This window comes from Aspergillus piperis (assembly GCF_003184755.1).
Source record: "Aspergillus piperis CBS 112811 unplaced genomic scaffold BO85scaffold_14, whole genome shotgun sequence".
Lineage (NCBI taxonomy): Eukaryota > Fungi > Ascomycota > Eurotiomycetes > Eurotiales > Aspergillaceae > Aspergillus > Aspergillus piperis.
Window position 1 is genome coordinate 325,717 of NW_020291604.1, and position 16,429 is coordinate 342,145.

General features: G+C 51.8%; 5 protein-coding genes across 5 annotated transcripts; 3 read left to right on the top strand and 2 right to left on the bottom strand.

The window, feature by feature from the left end:
* Positions 1 to 679: 679 nt before the first annotated feature.
* On the top strand, positions 680 to 5,510 carry BO85DRAFT_66257 (RanBP1 domain protein). The gene is made up of 2 exons (XM_025665571.1): positions 680 to 1,059; positions 1,346 to 5,510. Exons 1-2 carry the CDS (start codon positions 935 to 937, stop codon positions 5,295 to 5,297), a joined length of 4,077 nt encoding a protein of 1,358 aa, XP_025513728.1. The 5' UTR covers positions 680 to 934; the 3' UTR covers positions 5,298 to 5,510.
* An 862-nt stretch (positions 5,511 to 6,372) lies between these two features.
* Positions 6,373 to 8,944, bottom strand: BO85DRAFT_470133 (carbon-nitrogen hydrolase). The gene is made up of 6 exons (XM_025662375.1): positions 8,810 to 8,944; positions 7,913 to 8,718; positions 7,513 to 7,561; positions 7,332 to 7,423; positions 6,829 to 6,903; positions 6,373 to 6,765 (listed from the first exon to the last, which is right to left on the bottom strand). The coding sequence occupies exons 1-6, from the start codon at positions 8,862 to 8,864 to the stop codon at positions 6,559 to 6,561; spliced, it is 1,284 nt and encodes a 427-aa protein (XP_025513729.1). The 5' UTR covers positions 8,865 to 8,944; the 3' UTR covers positions 6,373 to 6,558.
* An 843-nt stretch (positions 8,945 to 9,787) lies between these two features.
* Positions 9,788 to 11,835, top strand: BO85DRAFT_479287 (uncharacterized protein). Its single transcript, XM_025662942.1, has 4 exons — positions 9,788 to 10,028; positions 10,097 to 10,320; positions 10,377 to 11,268; positions 11,359 to 11,835. The coding sequence occupies exons 2-4, from the start codon at positions 10,207 to 10,209 to the stop codon at positions 11,628 to 11,630; spliced, it is 1,278 nt and encodes a 425-aa protein (XP_025513730.1). The 5' UTR covers positions 9,788 to 10,028; positions 10,097 to 10,206; the 3' UTR covers positions 11,631 to 11,835.
* On the bottom strand, positions 11,754 to 13,280 carry BO85DRAFT_470134 (male sterility domain-containing protein; the record flags this gene model as incomplete). Its single annotated transcript, XM_025662376.1, has 2 exons — positions 11,754 to 13,070; positions 13,147 to 13,280. The coding sequence occupies 2 exons, from the start codon at positions 13,278 to 13,280 to the stop codon at positions 11,873 to 11,875; spliced, it is 1,332 nt and encodes a 443-aa protein (XP_025513731.1). The 3' UTR covers positions 11,754 to 11,872.
* Positions 13,281 to 14,684: 1,404 nt separating this feature from the next.
* On the top strand, positions 14,685 to 16,277 carry BO85DRAFT_66376 (uncharacterized protein). The gene has a single exon (XM_025665574.1). The coding sequence runs from the start codon at positions 14,872 to 14,874 to the stop codon at positions 15,868 to 15,870; it is 999 nt and encodes a 332-aa protein (XP_025513732.1). The 5' UTR covers positions 14,685 to 14,871; the 3' UTR covers positions 15,871 to 16,277.
* The last annotated feature ends 152 nt before the right edge of the window (positions 16,278 to 16,429 follow it).

Below are 16,429 nucleotides of genomic sequence, written 5' to 3' on the forward strand. Positions count from 1 at the left end.
GTGGTAATAATACAGAATGCGGAAGACAAGGATGGGGGTTGTAGAACAAAAGAAAGAAACCCTTCCTTTCTTTCAACATCAGAGCCAAAGAGCCCCATCATCATCATTATGATACTGGCCGCCGGCTAACCTAGTAGAGAGTCTCTTTGCTAAGCAAGATCCTGGTCGACCATGGCTCAAGTCGCCTCGCCTGGGGCACGTAAAAAAGCGAAAGCGCCTTTATGTCATCCCGCCAAGATGTCACCTTGCATGGACATCACGTGACCGTAATTTTTTCTGCCAGCAACCTTCCCTCTTTGCCGGCAAAAGTCGCGAGCCGACGCTTCAAGGCTAAAAAATAGAAGCTCACTTGAGCACATCTCCCCATCTTCACCAAGGCAGAGCGCATCGAATGGAGCCGCGCCTCTTCATCACTACATCTAGCAGTACCTAACGTTCACTGCTCTGCCTTTCAACTCCCTTCCCTCCTCCCTTGATCCCGTTCTGGTCTCGTGGCCTCGCTAGTTTCGCGCAGCGCGACTCTTTCACCAGACGATCGCGCCATAACCTGCCCTCACTTCCTGGACAGGTCTATGTTTGGATAATTCACCGATTTTGATCAAATCACCTGCGATTCTTCGATACGATACCTGCGCGGAATACGTTGATCGCTCTGCTTGCGGATCCATTCACACCCACTTGATTAAGGGACCCCGTATATCAACCGACGTGCCTTTAGGAGTCTTTGGAGCTACGGGCACAGTTTACCGGCCGGACTCGAGAGGTCAACTGCTGTCCCTGGATATCACTTGTACGCAGTGAATAATCGTACACTGTGCATGCCGCACGGTCCATAAGGGGTGAAACCGGACACACAAGAAGGGGTTGAAGTCAACTGCTGTCTGAAAAACCATCGAGGATCTCGCCGCTGAAGACATCGGGGGCTCAACTATAGATGTCTAAGAGATCGGCCCAGGGCCCTCAAGGGGACAAGGACAGCGATCTATTTGCATTCAACATGTCGAGCACACCGGACGATAAGCCGCAGCGGGCAACCGCGGCGCAGCTTGCGAACAGAAAGTAAGTGGATGTAGACCGACCTTTACGGCCAATCTCATGCATGCAATCATTCACTTGTCCTGCAGCCTCCAAAGTTACTGGGACGCGTGTTGAAAACAGGGCTTGAGTTTGATCTCCCGTCACTTTCTATTTTTCTTTTCCTTAATTGTGTATTCTCTTTTCATCGAACACGTTGCCTTCTCCACACGTTCATACCACTCCACCTCATGTTTCATCTTATCATCTCGCTCATCAGTATCCTTTGCACGTCAATCAATCACAACCTCGTTGCTAACCCTATTTTTAGAATTAAAGAAGTTCGGAGGCGCCGTCCCAACAGTGCTGCTCCGAGTGCTCCCGCGCCGTCGTTTGGCGGAGGCCCTTTCGCTTCCATCGACCCTAACACAGTCTCATCCACACCCGCTAGTTCCCAGCCAGCCTCCAACGGATTCACTTTCGGCCAGAGTCAGAATCAGAGTTTCCCAGGAGCTAGTTCGGCACCCAGCCAGAACGGAGGCACTCCATTTGCTTTTGGCTCTGGAGGGAGTGGAAGCTCCTCTTCTTCCTTCAATTTCTCTTCTTCCTTTGGCGGTACAAGCTCAGCTAGCAATCCATTCGCCAGTATGAACACTACCACTTCCGACCAGTCATCTAAACCGGCCAGCTTCTCGGGCTTCCAGGGCTCAATGTTTAACGTTCCTCCGGGCGGAAGCCAATCCCCCGCTCAGCAGCCTTTGCCTTCAGGCTCAATATTTGGCACATCATCTCAGTCGAACGCTAGCACGGGTGGCCTCTTCGGTGCCAGCACAAACAATGGCCCTTCTGCCTCTGGTGCGGCTACTCCCGCCTCAGGAAGCATATTCGGCCAAAACAATGCTGCTGCTGCTAGTACACCTTCAACGAATCTCTTCGGGCAGTCTAGCGTGAAAAAGCCGTCCCCATTCGGTCAATCCTCAGCTTTTAGTGGCGATGACTCGATGCAAACTTCCCCTGATGCAAAGGGTGGCGGTTCCCAGGAGAAACCATCCATCTTTAGTAGCGCCCCTCCGGCTCAGCCCAGCTTTGCGGGCGCTGGAGGCACTTCATTGTTTGGCGCATCTGCTTCGTCGGCCGCAGAGACCCCTTCTAAGCCCGTCTTCGATTTCAAGGCAACCACGCCTTCAACATCACTGTTTGGCGGCGCTGCCACCCCTACCCCCTCTGCTTCGACACCCGCCGCGGCTGCTGCGACCACCGCTGCTCCGGCATCGTCCTCATTATTCGGCGCCGCTTCCCCCGCGAAGCCCTCTACGCCATTCCAAAATCCTTTCCAGTCATCGAACCTCTTCCAAACCACGCCCTCGACATCGCAAAAGCCCACCGAAGAGAAGAAGGAAGAGCCAAAGCCTGCCGAGTCGCAGCCTAAATCTCCATTCCAGTTCTCTGCATCAACCACTACACCAGGCTCTCTGTTTGCCAAGAGCGATGCCACTGCCTCTGCAGCTCCGGCTGCTCCTTCGACTGGTTTATTCCAGACTTCGTCTACGAAGAATCTCTTTGAGCCTAAGCCACCTGCAACTGCAGACTCGGAACAGACTAAGGCGCCAGCAAACCCCTTTGGTGGCTTGTTTGCGAAGCCGGCGACTCCAAGCAAACCTGCAGGCGAGCAGCAGCCCCTTCCTTCCTCTTCCACACCTTTCCAGGGCCTTTTTTCCAAGCCAAGTGCTCCCAACGATGCAGCAAAGACGAGCGAACCGGAAAAGCAGGCCACCCCTGGTCCAGTGTCATTTACCCCTTCAAGTGGTGGTTTCTCCCAAACCTCGAATCTCTTCTCACCCAAGCCTGCAGCATCACCGGCTCCCGCCACGGAGACTCAAGCAACGGTGGCTTCAACTTCAGTTGCTCCCACTGCTAGTCCCGTCAAGGTCAATGGTGCGAAGTCCACACCTCCGGTTTTCACCAACGGAAACACCACACCGTCTACCTTCGGACAGATGCAGACTCCGAAACTGGCAGATAAGACAACGGATAAGAAAACTTCCGAAGATACTGAGATGCTTTATCGCATGCGCACACTGAACGAGTGCTTCCAGCGCGAGCTAGCTAAATTGGACCCTTCGAGTCAGAACTTCGACACCGCTGTCCAGTTTTACATGCGTGTTCGCGCCACCCTTGGCGCTTCCGTTGGTTCAAAGCGCAAGGCATCGGGCGAAGCTGAGGATGCTGTGACAACTAAGAAAGCTCGGCCATTTGGTATCCCCACGGAAAAGGCTGACACACCCAAGGAGAGCTCTACTGCTCCGGCTGTTTCTGCACAAACCTCCACACCGTTCAAGGCGTTTGGCACAAGCCAGGCCTCTCCGGCAAATGCCAAGAGAAGGTCAATTGATGATGGCGATAGCAACAGTCCTGCTAAGCGTGTGAACGGAGACTCCAGCACTGCAAACATATTTGCTCAGTCATTCTCAAAGTCCAAGACCGAGGCTGACAAGCCTGAACCTGCCGTGACCAAGCCGACCACCCCCGAACCTACTAAACCCGCTCTGTTCTCTACCACGCCAACTACGGCACCCGCCAAACCTCTGTTCTCTGTCTCAGATTCGACTTCGAAGGGTTCGGCTTCCACCTCGCTTTTCTCGTCGTCCATGTCTAGTGCTACCTCAGCATCAGCCACACCTGGAACCGCTCCCAAGAATCCCTTTGTACTGAAGCCTACCTCCAGTGACGGATCTTCCACAGGCTCTGCAGGTGGCACAGACTTCTTTGCCCAGTTCAAGGCCCGGTCTTTTGAGGATGCCGAGAAGGAGAAAGAGAAGCGCAAAGCCGAGGACTTTGACTCGGAGGAAGAAGACGAAGCCGAGTGGGAACGCCGTGACGCTGAGGAGCAACGGAAAAAGAAAGAGCAGTTTGGGAGTCAAACCCAGAAGCGTGCAAAGTTCGTCCCTGGTAAAGGCTTCGTTTTTGAAGATGAGAGCAACGAGTCTCCTGCAAAGAAGGCAGAGGAGTCCTCTTCCACCACCCCCGGCGCTGGCACCGTCTTCTCAAGCCAAAACAACGCTGCAGTCAAGTCCAACAATATTTTTGGTCATCTGTCGGCGACTCCATCTGAGGCCGAAGACAATGACAATGACAATGACAACGATGCGGATGACACCGAGGAAGCCTCCACTCCTGGCGACGAGTCCGACGATGCGACGGATAATGCTGGTTCAGCTGACAAGAAGACTGAATCTGCCGAGTCCTCAGCCAAAGAGCCCGAAGCTGGTGGTCGCAGCCTATTCGATCGCGTTCAGTATGGCGAGGACGGAAAACCTAAGCGCCAGGGTGAAGAGGAGCAAAAGGGTAACGTTTCGAGTCTCTTCGGGTCCTCCAACTTCTCATCTCCCTTTAACACTCCCACCTCCCTCACACCAGCCAGCAGTGGCGAGTCCAACCAAGCTGCGGCGAAGCCCGCGACGACCAACCTCTTTGGCGCACCGAGCACAACTAGCAGCATCTTTGGTACACCCTTGTCTGGTTCGGGAAACAGCACCCCTTCCATCTTCAATGCAGCCCAAAGCGCCACTAAGTCGACTGGGGATAACACCTGGAAGCCCGATTCTCCGATTAAGTTTGCCAGCGACTCTGCCAGCGCTTCATCGTCAAAGCCGGACTCTGGGTCGGCAACACCAGCACCTGAGGCGCCCAAGCCATTCTCCAATCTTTTCGGAGCACCGCCTTCTCTAAACAAATCATCTACTTCTAAGGATGCCCAACCGTCCCTTGGGTTTACCTTTGGTACGCCGGGGCAGTCGTCGCCGTCTGTCTTTGCTCCATCCACACTTACTTCTGCCGCTGCCAGCCGTTCCACCACCCCCGGAGGTGCATCGGACACGGGAGCAGAAGAGTCGGGAGACGGTGATGGCGCCGAGTCCCTGCCTCAGGTCGATCTTACGCGGGGCGGCGCCGGCGAGGAAAACGAAGATCTTGTGACTGAGAGCCGGGCCCGTGCCATGAAGCATACAACTGGCACAGGGTGGGAGAGTCAAGGCGTTGGATTCCTTCGCGTTTTGAAGGATCGGACCACTTCTCGTGGGCGGATTGTCGTCCGGGCAGACCCGAGCGGCAAGGTGATTCTGAACACGCGCTTGATGAAAGAGATTCGATACTCCGTGGCGAAGAACAGCGTCCAATTCCTTGTCCCTCAATCCGAAGGCCCTCCTCAGATGTGGGCCCTGCGGGTCAAGACGAACGCGGATGCTGAGCGCCTCTGCAAATCCATGGAAGAAACAAAGAACTGAGTACTGCACACTTTGATTTCTACGACTAGATGCGGTACATAGGATATGCGACTGAATTTACTTGATGGACTTTGCTGGCGTCTAAATGGCGATGTATTATGGTGTGCTTTTTCTCGCTTGATTTCTGTTTTATATCTACTTGCTTTTCTGCATCAGAAGACCCTCCACCCTGCGCCGTTTTAGGTCCACGCCCTTCTCCCTTTTGTCCGTTGGAATTGAATCATCCGGCCTTGCCAGCTACTGTTATTATCTTTATTTTTCATTCATGACAGGCCGACAAAAGATGATCGGCTGTCTGCCGCCCGAACAAACAGACGGACATCTGTGGTTTTTCCTTTCCTCTGATATTCTCACCGGGAACTTGTCTTTGAAGATTGATTGTCTCTTTTCCCATCTTCTCCCTTCACTTTCACCCTTCAGACACATCAATCATCCTTTCCTCCCCGATTTCGAGAACCTGTGTAAGTAAAAATATTTCTCTTTTTCTGTTTTTTTCTTTCGCATCGTGCAACTTGATTGCTGCGGCTGCATCTTCGGTAGCGTCGTTTGTTACTCTTACTCTCTGTCTGCCCAACCCAGAAAACAGGCGCATCTAGCATAGCGAGTGGGGAATTCGAAGAATCTGGTTTTTGTTTCACTTCTTTGCGAAATGGTATTGTGCTTCTGAAGTTCGATATTGCCCATTGTTCCATGTTTATACTTTTCTCTAAGAATTCTAATGAAATTTCTTAATCACATCTGGAATTCTTTTCTTGTAGTATCATTAATGATTGGTGGGTGGGAAAATTTGTGACCCGTAAAACTGCCATGACTGATACTACAGTACGACATTAAGGTATGGTATGTATGTGCCCCACTACCACCACGAACAGTAGTACTACCATGCGTAGGAAAAATTAGACATGGTAGCTGATAGCCCACACACAGTCCTCCACCAAGACTCCAATCTACTACTACTACTACTACTACTACTACTACTACTACTACTACTACTACTACTACTACTACTACGATAACACTGTCGATCAATCACCCTACGTACTTCTACTGATATAGTACTAAAGAAAAATGGAAGGAGATTTTGGAATTTTTTTATTGATCTCTTCCAAAAAGCCGAACCCCGTCCCGTTGCATCATCCATCATGAATAATAAAAAAAGGGGAGAACCCGTCAAGCTCGCAAAGAATCAGGGCTTCCAATTTTTTTATAGGGGGAATAAGATACATGATGTTTGTTTTTTATTAATCAATGAAGAGTAAATTTACTCCTCATCGACAACGGCGGTGTGAAGACCCTTGACATCCTTGACGTTGACAGCCTGGACGTAGGAGTAGAGCTTCTCCTTGGCGCCCTCCTCGTCGTTACGCTTGCGGGAGATGCGGACACGGAGACGGTAGGGGACGCCCTTGACACCGGCTTCCCAGACCTTCTTGTTGAGCTGGGGGTCGACACGGACGTCGGTGGTGCCCTGTTCAATGAGAGTATGCGTTAGGTGGTGATTTGTATTTGGGTATTGGAGGGGAGAACTAACCATAGCACGGGTAGCGAAGGCGCGGATCTCCTTGATAGCACGAGGAGCACGCTTCTTGAAGGAAACACCGTGCATCTATACCCAAAAAAAGAACGAATATTAGTCTTCCGCCCGAATGCCATCTGGTAGATGTGATTTTGGAAATTTTTGCTTTGCGAAAATGCGGCCATAGAGGTGGACTTCATCAAACTAATTCTTCTTTTTATGGGTTTTTCTTCTTCTTTTTCCTCAACAATCTGGTTCCTGATTGTTCCTCCACACATGTAATTTTTCAGACAGGTGCGGTGGGCTCTCTCGCCCTAAACCTCTCCTTCTTCACTCGTATTCCTCGAGTTCGGGAGCGGTAGAGGTGGGAGGAGGAAACGAGGATTCGGACTCCCGCTTGTCTTTTTTGTTCTCCGTCCAATTGCCTCCATGTTTTCGAGGTTCCGCGGAAATCGCTCGCAGGTAGAGTCGAATTGTGATGAATCTCAAGTGCAGGTGTTTGGCTGTGTTCAACGTACTCTCTTGTGCATGTTGATGGTGTACTCGCGGGTGACAACGTCGGCGATGGCCGAGCGAGTCTTCTTGCCGGTCTTGACGGGGGCGGACATTTCTGTGGTTGAGGAAATAATGTTAGGATGGGAGTGATTCTCGCGGAAAGAATAAGAGATTCAAGCAAATCTGCGGAGAGATCTCACTCACTGAATGAGGGACAGAAGTGTCGGCTGTCGTGGGCTGCAGTGGTCGTCGACTGTCAAGGATGAGGAGATTTCGAGATGGTGTTTTTTCGCAGTGCTGGTGGGTTTTCCAGTGCGGCTCGCTTATCGCCTGTGCACACTCTGATTCGTCCATTTTACCAGCACGTGAGTACCTTCCCGCAGCTAACTATGTCATTGCCTGAGGCAACAATCATTCCCGCTTCAGGCTTTCTTACTTGCTCTCTCCTACTCTTACTATTGACTAGTTATCGCGTTTTTCCAGGATGACGGTCGCGGACTAGGTTCATTAAGTCGTTCAGTTATACTCTAGGCTATGACTGGCTTGCAGCTTATATTTATCGCACTTAATGCGAGGTGCAGGGCTATTTGTTATCGGCACTCACGTCCGAGTACAAATCGAATCGCCGCTGCGTGTAGATGGGAATACCCTTCCTCGTGTTCTGGATAGTCTCGTTATCCAGGTCCGCATAGATGATATCTTCCTTCTCCTCCGTCTCGGCCAGCACATTCGCGCTCGGATCCACAACCAAGCTGTGACCGTAGGCGTGGTACGAAGCGCTCATGTCTCGAGCGGGACTGCACAAAGCCACATACACCTGGTTATCAACGGCTCGAGCACGAGCCAACAGCGACCAGTGCAGCGGACCGGTGGTGGTGTTGAAAGCGCCCGGGTAGACGAGCATGAAGGCGCCTTTCCGAGCCGCAATCATGCCGGCCTCTGGGAAGCGAATATCGTAACAGATGGCCAGTCCAATCTTACCATAGTCCGGCAGATCTACCACGGTCAACTGGTTACCCGGGGACAGGACCTCGCTCTCCTTAAAGGTGATCTTGCCGGGGATGTCGATATCGAAGAGATGAGTCTTGCGGTGGGTTCCAATCAAGGCACCGGTGGGGGAGAAAACCAGCGAGGTGTTGTAGTACTTTTTCGTGGTCGGCTCAAGTTCCGGAATGCTACCACCCACCAGGTAGGCCTTGGCTTCTGCGGCGATGGACGAAAGCGCATGGTAGGAGGGGGACTGTTCTTGGGTGGGTGGGGAAGGAAGCAATGTCTCGGCGTATTTGGGAAAGTATTGGGTACCGTAGGGGGAGTTGAAACATTCCGGAAGGACGATAAGAGAGGCACCAGCTTTGGCGGCTTCAAGAACCTTGGAGCGAGCATGCGCAAGGTTTACTGTCTTGTCGGCGCCTGAAGATCATCAACTCTCAGCATTAAATCCGGGCCAGCTTGGGAGCGAGCGAGGGAGGCGGGGACGGAGTGAGATAGCAATCGTACGCACCTGCGGCCAGTTGGACTAGAGCCAGCTTCAATGGTTTCTTGAGAAGAGAGGCCATGACTGTGATTGTAAGATTACAGTGATTAGCGATAAGGGTGTCTAAATTGGGTGAGTGAAGGGAGGGCGAGGCGATAGAGTCGAGAGAGAAAGAAGTTGGCCGAGTTGAAGCCATGCGGGGAAGCCAGTCGGAGTCGCTCCTTCCCAGCCAACCTTGTTACTACTCCGTACTCCCTCCTCCGTCTCCCTACTACTACTCTCCATCCAACCAACCCCAAAACTTCATCTCGTCCACAACTTCTCGCAACTTATTCCGTTGCTACAATGACTCTAACGTATGCTTTCCTTCGTCGACTATTCTCTATGCGTCCGCACTTTCGCAGTTATACTACCAATATGAGGGAGCACGCGCGTCGTGACTTAAATCGCCTACGGAGAAAACTTCCCGGATTAAGTTAAGAATGCTGGCTTATCCGCATTCTGCAACCACCAGCCTTACTAAATCAGGACAGACGGGGGGCGCCCAGGGTTTCCTCCAGCAACTTTCCATAGAAAATGCCGGCAAGGCAACCTCGAGGCGACGTCACCGGGACCAGAACACAGCTATACATTGGCTTCGGGTGGGATAGTGATCGATGCAACACACTCACTATAATACCATATAATATAGACAGTCATGACCCCTCGGCCTTGTACGACCTTCTCGACTCTCTCGCCGAACCCCGAGGAGAAGGCCTGAACCTCCCAGTAGAGGAGTGCTATTGATTGGCGATGCCTGTTACACAAGCAATAGCAAAAGAATGCTACCGTTCTCCCGGGACCCGTCCCTGTCTGAGATGTTAACAGCACTCAGCCAATCATGTTGGGAATGAGTTTCAGAGCCGACACAGTGGCAAAATGTTCTCGTACACTTAGGGCCCAGAGCTAGATCTATTGTGCCAAGCTCTTATCACAAGCTTATTCTGAAAAATGTCGACTACTTTGGATCGGTGTGTGGGTAGCCCTCCTACACCATGTAACTTTAGCCCACACACGCCTCTGGGCCCGAGCTAGCGGTGCTGCATGGGGACCCAAAGTGTGCACGGAGGTCCAGTTAATTGAATTAAGGGGACATCTATATCTCGAATCACATCGCGTTGACTGTGTGACAAAATCCTCCTAGAACGTTGCTTCACCTAGTCTGGTCAAGCCGTTTCGGGAAATCTTGGCACCATCACGATGAATAGTAGGTCATTAGAGAAATGCTATAAATTGAGAGACTTGTAATTAATCCCAGTCACGTTTATGCCCCAGCTTCGAATTCGTCTTGAGATTTTTCTGGTCTCCACCGAGGCCTCCAGTTTCAAGTATAACGAACATTCCTGCCTACATCTTCTTTTTGAATCTATCGCTCCCTAGGCACAATGCCTTCCCATACACACACCGCCGTCTTGGCTCTGGCACTATCGAGTGCTTCGCTATTTGTCTCCCCGGTTGGAGCTCACCCTGTTGAATTACAGGCTAGGACTCCCGCAACTGTACGTTTACCCTTACGGTATATGTCGGTGTGTATATTGTGCTGAGTAGTATACAGGAAGAGCAGTCCGTTGGGCTTTTGGCCCTTGGAGGCGGTTACCCTCAAAAGAGAGATGTTGAAGCCACTAATCAGCTTTCCGGCGGAGGCTCCGATGATGACGACGATGGCTCCGGCAGTTCTGATGGCAATGATGGAGACCTTGGTGTGACTGGCAGCCTCGGCATCACCGGATCAGATGGACTTACTGGTACTGGGAGCAATGATGGCTCTGGAAATGATGGATGTGGAAGCAATGGGTGTGATAATAACAGCTCTGGCAACAACGGCTCTGGAAGCAACAATGGCTCTGGGGGCAGCAATGGCTCCGGAAGCAACAACGGTTCTGGAGGCAGTAATGGTTCTGGAAGTAACAACGTCTCTGGAAACAACGGTTCAGGAAGCAATGGCTCTGGAGGCAATAATGATTCTGGAGGCAATAATGATTCTGGAGGTAACAACGATTCTGGAGGCAGCAATGGTTCTGGAAGCAACAACGGCTCTGGAAGCAACGGCTCTGGAAGCAACGGCTCTGGAAGCAACGGCTCTGGAAGCAACGGCTCTGGAAGCAACGGCTCTGGAAGCAACGGCTCTGGAAGCAATAATGGTTCTGGAAACAACAACGGCTCTGGAGGCAGCAATGGTTCTGGAGGCAGCAATGGTTCTGGAAGCAATAATGGCTCTGGAAGCAACAACGGCTCTGGAGGCAGCAATGGTTCTGGAGGCAGTGGAAGCAGCGGCAGCAACAATAACGGTAAGAGCACCGGCGCTGACAACGTTGGCTCAGGCACAAGCCTGGTTATCACGATCACCCCAACAGAGGATGAAAGCAGCGGCAGTGGTGGTACAGGCACAAGCTCAACGTCCAGCATCTCGCTAGCAATTTCTAGCAACGGGGTGTCGGGCTATGCCAGTACCAGCCTCAACCACTAGCCCCAGTTATGATAACTCATCCCACAACGACATAACTATGAATGATAGCTAAGAGATATTCCTCCTTCAGATAGCAAGAGCTCTTCTTCTTCTTCGAACGGTAAGGAGCCCAACGAAATTGATACCGACAGCAGCAGCGGCGACAACAATGGAAGTACCAACACCGGCAGCGGCTCCAGCATCTATGTCAGCGAAACGAGCACCAACAACAGTTCCACTCCAAGCAAAGACGATGACAAGGATGATGACAAAGATAAAGATGATGATAGCAAAAGTTCAGACCCTGTGAGCTCGTTGCTCTCGAGTGTTTCGGGCTTGCTGGGTGGGCTTCTCAGGCGCTAGGAGATGCTTAATAGTCGATTGTTATGTCGATTGTTGCGGAAGAGTAAGTGGTGGTGGTGGTGGTGGTGGTAATACTAATATAAGGACAAGAGGGATAGATATTGTTGCTACCTGGATTTGATTTCGTTACTGGTTACTGATTTGGTTCTTTGATTCGATTAAAGTTAGAGATTCTGCTTATTTACTCATTACTTACTTACCAACCTACGCGCCTAATAATTTACCGCTTTCCTCATCACTCTCTAGAGTAACGATCCAATCCACTTCGGATATCCAAAATAGCTCATAAGCGCTCTCGCGCAGACTCGCATATCTTCCTTCCTATCCGCCAAATCAAACCCCCTACTATAATCCTTGAAGACATTCAACCCCTGCCTCTGATCCTCAGGAACCCGATCCCAAAGCTCTACTGTCCTCTCCTCGGAGAAATTGAAAGACATCCCATAAAGCACAAAAAGCCTCACGATATAATGCAACCGCGGAGAATGCCAATCCACATCCAGCCAAGTCATCCTCAACCGCCAGGGCATCTTCCGCACCGCCATCCCATCGTCCCAGAGCTCTTTGAACGCGTACCGGCCGCGTTCACCGCAGACGGCGTGCACAATGCCAACACTCCCGTAGGCGAGGTGAAACAGCGTCCGATCCACGACCACGTCCACGGGCACTTCGTCCGCTGTGACTTCCGTATCGGGATGCTTGGCGCGTGTCGCGGCGTGGAACCGGATTGAGGGGGTGAGCGATACCATTGTTGCTATGGTGGTTAGTGGTGTTGATAAGGGTACGCTGTAGCCTCGGTAAGGGAAGTTCTGGGCCGGGCCGAAGATGGATGGCCGAATTATGAGGAGTTTGTTGGGGAAGGCATCATGGATATGGTTTGGGCTTTGATCATGGTTTTGGTTGAAGGCTTGAAGGAGGACCCGTTCCGAGAGGTGCTTGGCATAGGCGTAGGGCCAGGGGAAATCGTGAGACCGGGACTCGTATTCCGTTATTGTGCCTCGGGATTGGAGCTCTTCGTAGGTTGTTGCTGTGGAGATGGATGGGGATGATGATGATGGATGAAGCGGGTATAGTGTTTCTCGGACCGAGATGTCGACGGCGGCCCGGGAGGAGGCTTCCGCGTAGAAATGACTGTTCGCGAAGGCAGAGGAAATGTACACGAAGCGGTGGAGGTGGGGGCAGGATAGCGCGAAGTGGGCAAGCCGTTCGGTAGCGCCGATGATGCTTTGGGATAGTTTGTGGAGCGGGTCCACGAGGTTGATGGATGAGGCGGCGTGGATGATGATCTCGGTGGTTGTTTTGAGGAGTGTAAGCGAGGTTGGGGGAAGGGCTAGATTTGGCTCTTGGATGTCGCCGTCCAGATAGGTGATCAGGTCCGACGAGATTAGCGTCTCGGACATGGGCTTGGGGAGGATCTTTTGCCATTTTTGTACGGCCCGACTGTTTGGAAAAGAGATGGAGATCAGCACAGGGATTCACTTACACGTTACTGGGGCTGTGTGTGGTCAGAGTTTACTGCTTGCCTCCCCGGCAGAGGAGATATATACATTTTGGGCGAGCCTGCGAGACCAACCGGAGGACTAATGCGGTGCCCAAGAAGCCCGTGCCTCCGGTGACGAAGATGGTTTTCTGCGAAAAGAACTCCCACATGGTGTCATTCTGTGCTTGAGACTGGACACCGTATTTGCTGTATTACCTGAGAGCCATATCTTCAATTCTGGGGCATTGTTGGGGTATATTATAATGACTGTGGGGAGAAAGTCCGGTATAGATCGACAAATATCAACTACGGGCATGGTTCACGATCAAGGAACCAGATTGTCAAGGGAGAGCTTAAACAGTCCCTCAAGGACAGTCATTATAATAGTAACCATGGCACGGGTCTCATCCACAACAGGCTTGCGACTGTGTCGATAGTAACGGTGGTTAGCGACAACGTATAACGGCGGCTAGTTCACCAAAACTGATTAGATAGAGTTGGCAGGTTGGCAGGACAAATGTGAGATTCCGAGTTGGTGGAAAGTTTAACCGGCCTGGGTGGCGAGAACGCCGGAGACTCTTGGAGGGGGACCACTTGGAGATGGGTCGGTGGAATCAAACCGGGAGCCCCTAGAGTCCATCCAGGTTTAGACGAGTGGATTTGTCAGTGGATGGTGAACTTGGTTGGTGGCGATTCCCGCCCGGGTGTGTTTGCCATCTTGCCTCTTGGGAGGGCGTGTTGTTCATGTGTACCATACTGCAGAAAAGTGAGTAATGCAAGCCACAGTTTAGCAATCACCAATCAAGGATGAAATGACAAATGGTGACAGATGGAAGAAGCAGCCGTAGGGGAGATAGTTTTGTACTTTTGTAGATGAAGGGATTGAGAGAAGGGGAGAAGAGAAGAAACAAGGAGAAGCCGAAGAGACGCCGGACTGGCTGAGTCATGGCCGGCTAGAGCCGAAGAGGGATTAGACTAAAACTGGAATTCTAGAAGGGCAGCAAAGAATTAATTATTATTCACTTCTTTCATTCTTCTTGGTTACTTCTTTGGCCCAAAAGTGCACGGAATACAAACTGCCACTTCCTCCAGCCATGGCGAGAAAAGCAATAGCAACAATAATATGGTGATTAATGAAAAGGGGGCCCTACATTACTCCTTTCTTCTTAACATGGCCTGGAATCATGCCCCAGTCGGTGATTCCCTACTTCTTTTTCACTCTCTTCCTCCCTTCAACTCTCTCTCTCTCCCCTTTCTCCTTTTCCCTACAACTACTTGATCCACACACCCCAACCGTTGCCGTTGATTGATTCCCTGCGGCGCTTCCCCACGGCGTCCGTCCAGATTCATCCCAAGGTTCGACCGTCACTCGACGTGCCTAATCCGTTCCCTGCTTTTCCTATTTCTTTTGTGAAAATTATTATTTCTAATTTTCGTTTCCCTTTTCTAGCCCTTCCGTCTACCAGACTAGACCCCGTGTCCCTTTTTGAACCCACCCGATACGAGAATTGGCCACTGTGCGATTTCGCCTTATATTGCAACTCGGGAACGCGCCCTCTCTCTTCCCTCCCCTCCAGTCCAGGGCTCCCCTGATGTCCAGATAGCCTATCCGTCAACCACCATCTCCATCCCATCCATCTGGTCCGGATTATACAGGCCTCACAGGGTTCTCTCGCACTCTCGCCAGATATTGTTAAAAAGGTCATCTGGATCCTCCAATCCGTCTCGACTCCAACCCCGAGACAAGAGACTCCCGTCACCATGTTCGAGGACTTCTCCTTCTCGTCTCCGTCGTCTACCAGGCCCTCGCGCCTGGCGCTCGATGGCGATGACCGCCTCATGGTCGACAGCGACAGTTCCCTCATCTCCCCCATGTCGTCGCGCTGTCCGTCCCCGCGCTCCCATCGCTTCCCCCGGACCGCGTCTCGCTCTCGCTCCTCATACTTCCGCTCCGCACAGCAGCCACCCACCTCCGTGCCTTTCTCTGCCTACGATCACAAGCGGCTCTCTATCAGCACTTTGACGCGGAAACTTCACGAGCACACCCTCCAAAACCCGAACGGCCTGCAGCCCGAAGAAGCCGGTCGCTTCGATCGCCCGGCCTCTCCCACTCCATCGGATCTGGGCATTTCGTCCAAGTTCCCCGGCTACGTCCTCACCCCGCCCGACACAGATCACGATGACGAGTCCCTGACTTCGGGTTCCCTCTCTCCGCAATCCTGCTCGCCGTTCCTGAGCCCTACCTCCGTGCCCGCAGACTTCCCCGCAGCCGACAACATCGATCTGAACGGCAACGCCACTACAGCCGCTCCATCGTCAGACGCCTGGACCGTCCGGGCCCAAAGACAGCAAATCTCCCGTCTCCAATGCAACCAGTCTGACGTGGAGGCGATTCGTCGTGCTCTGGTGTCCGATGATGAGATCATGCGTTCGGCCATATGCAGGGACTCCATCTGTGAAGAGGACTATCACCCCAGTTCGCTACCGCCGCAGACTTCGCCGCGGAGACGTGCCCTGACTTTGTCGCGGAATCGGTTCCGTGGCCAGGCTTCTTCAGCCGCGTCAGCGGAATCAGCTGGTCCGGAGACCCGGGCACGTCGGAAGAGCAGCGTCAGTGCGTTGGCGTCGTCACATCGCATCGAGAAGAGCTATCACTGCTCGTCGCGAGATATGCACAAGAAGAACGAGCAGGGCTTGAGACGGAAGAGCCTTGTGAGTGCGGCGTTGGCGTCTATGGTGGAGCAGGGGCCAGAGGAGTAATTGCTATTCTCTTTTCCAATTCTTCTTTTTTTCCCCACAAATTACTTCATTTCTCTTCTTCCTATCACTGTATTCTCTCATACTTTTGATGATATATCTGTTATCTGTTTTGTTGGATCTATCGTCATCTCTCAGGGTTCGGGCTTTTTGTGTGCGCGTTGAGAAGGAAAGATACCCAGATCGTGTGTACCCGGTTACTTGTCTGTCTTACTACTTGTCTGTTCTGTTTTGATCCCTTTCATCGTCGTGTGCTGTACCCAGTATCTATCATGTATTAGTTCACATCTACACTGTAAATATTCACTTCTTTCCCCTCTTACCCATTACCCTTAACAGTTACCGTCACCGGTGTTCTACTATTGTTCATCACATACACGATTCATGTTCGATCGGATCGGATCTTGGATCTGGCTTGCATCTCTCAGCCCGTTATGTTTCCAGTCTTGGTAGTAGTGGTAAACCAGGTAAATCATAGGTGATACAATAGAAGCGTATATAGCATGATGAAGCATAGCAGAATGTAGGCTTGCAACGGTTCACGATAACAAAAAAGAAGAAA

Coding starts and splice junctions, on each gene's coding strand:
- BO85DRAFT_66257 (XM_025665571.1), top strand. CDS start 935: ATGTCTAAGAGATCGGCCCAGGGCCCTCAAGGGGACAAGGACAGCGAT. Junction 1,060..1,345: donor GCGCAGCTTGCGAACAGAAA/GTAAGTGGATGT, acceptor CCCTATTTTTAG/AATTAAAGAAGTTCGGAGGC.
- BO85DRAFT_66376 (XM_025665574.1), top strand. CDS start 14,872: ATGTTCGAGGACTTCTCCTTCTCGTCTCCGTCGTCTACCAGGCCCTCG.
- BO85DRAFT_470133 (XM_025662375.1), bottom strand. CDS start 8,864: ATGGCCTCTCTTCTCAAGAAACCATTGAAGCTGGCTCTAGTCCAACTG. Junction 8,719..8,809: donor TCTAGTCCAACTGGCCGCAG/GTGCGTACGATT, acceptor GATGATCTTCAG/GCGCCGACAAGACAGTAAAC. Junction 7,424..7,512: donor ACACTTCTGTCCCTCATTCA/GTGAGTGAGATC, acceptor CCTCAACCACAG/AAATGTCCGCCCCCGTCAAG.
- BO85DRAFT_479287 (XM_025662942.1), top strand. CDS start 10,207: ATGCCTTCCCATACACACACCGCCGTCTTGGCTCTGGCACTATCGAGT. Junction 10,321..10,376: donor AGGCTAGGACTCCCGCAACT/GTACGTTTACCC, acceptor AGTAGTATACAG/GAAGAGCAGTCCGTTGGGCT. Junction 11,269..11,358: donor CGGGGTGTCGGGCTATGCCA/GTACCAGCCTCA, acceptor TTCCTCCTTCAG/ATAGCAAGAGCTCTTCTTCT.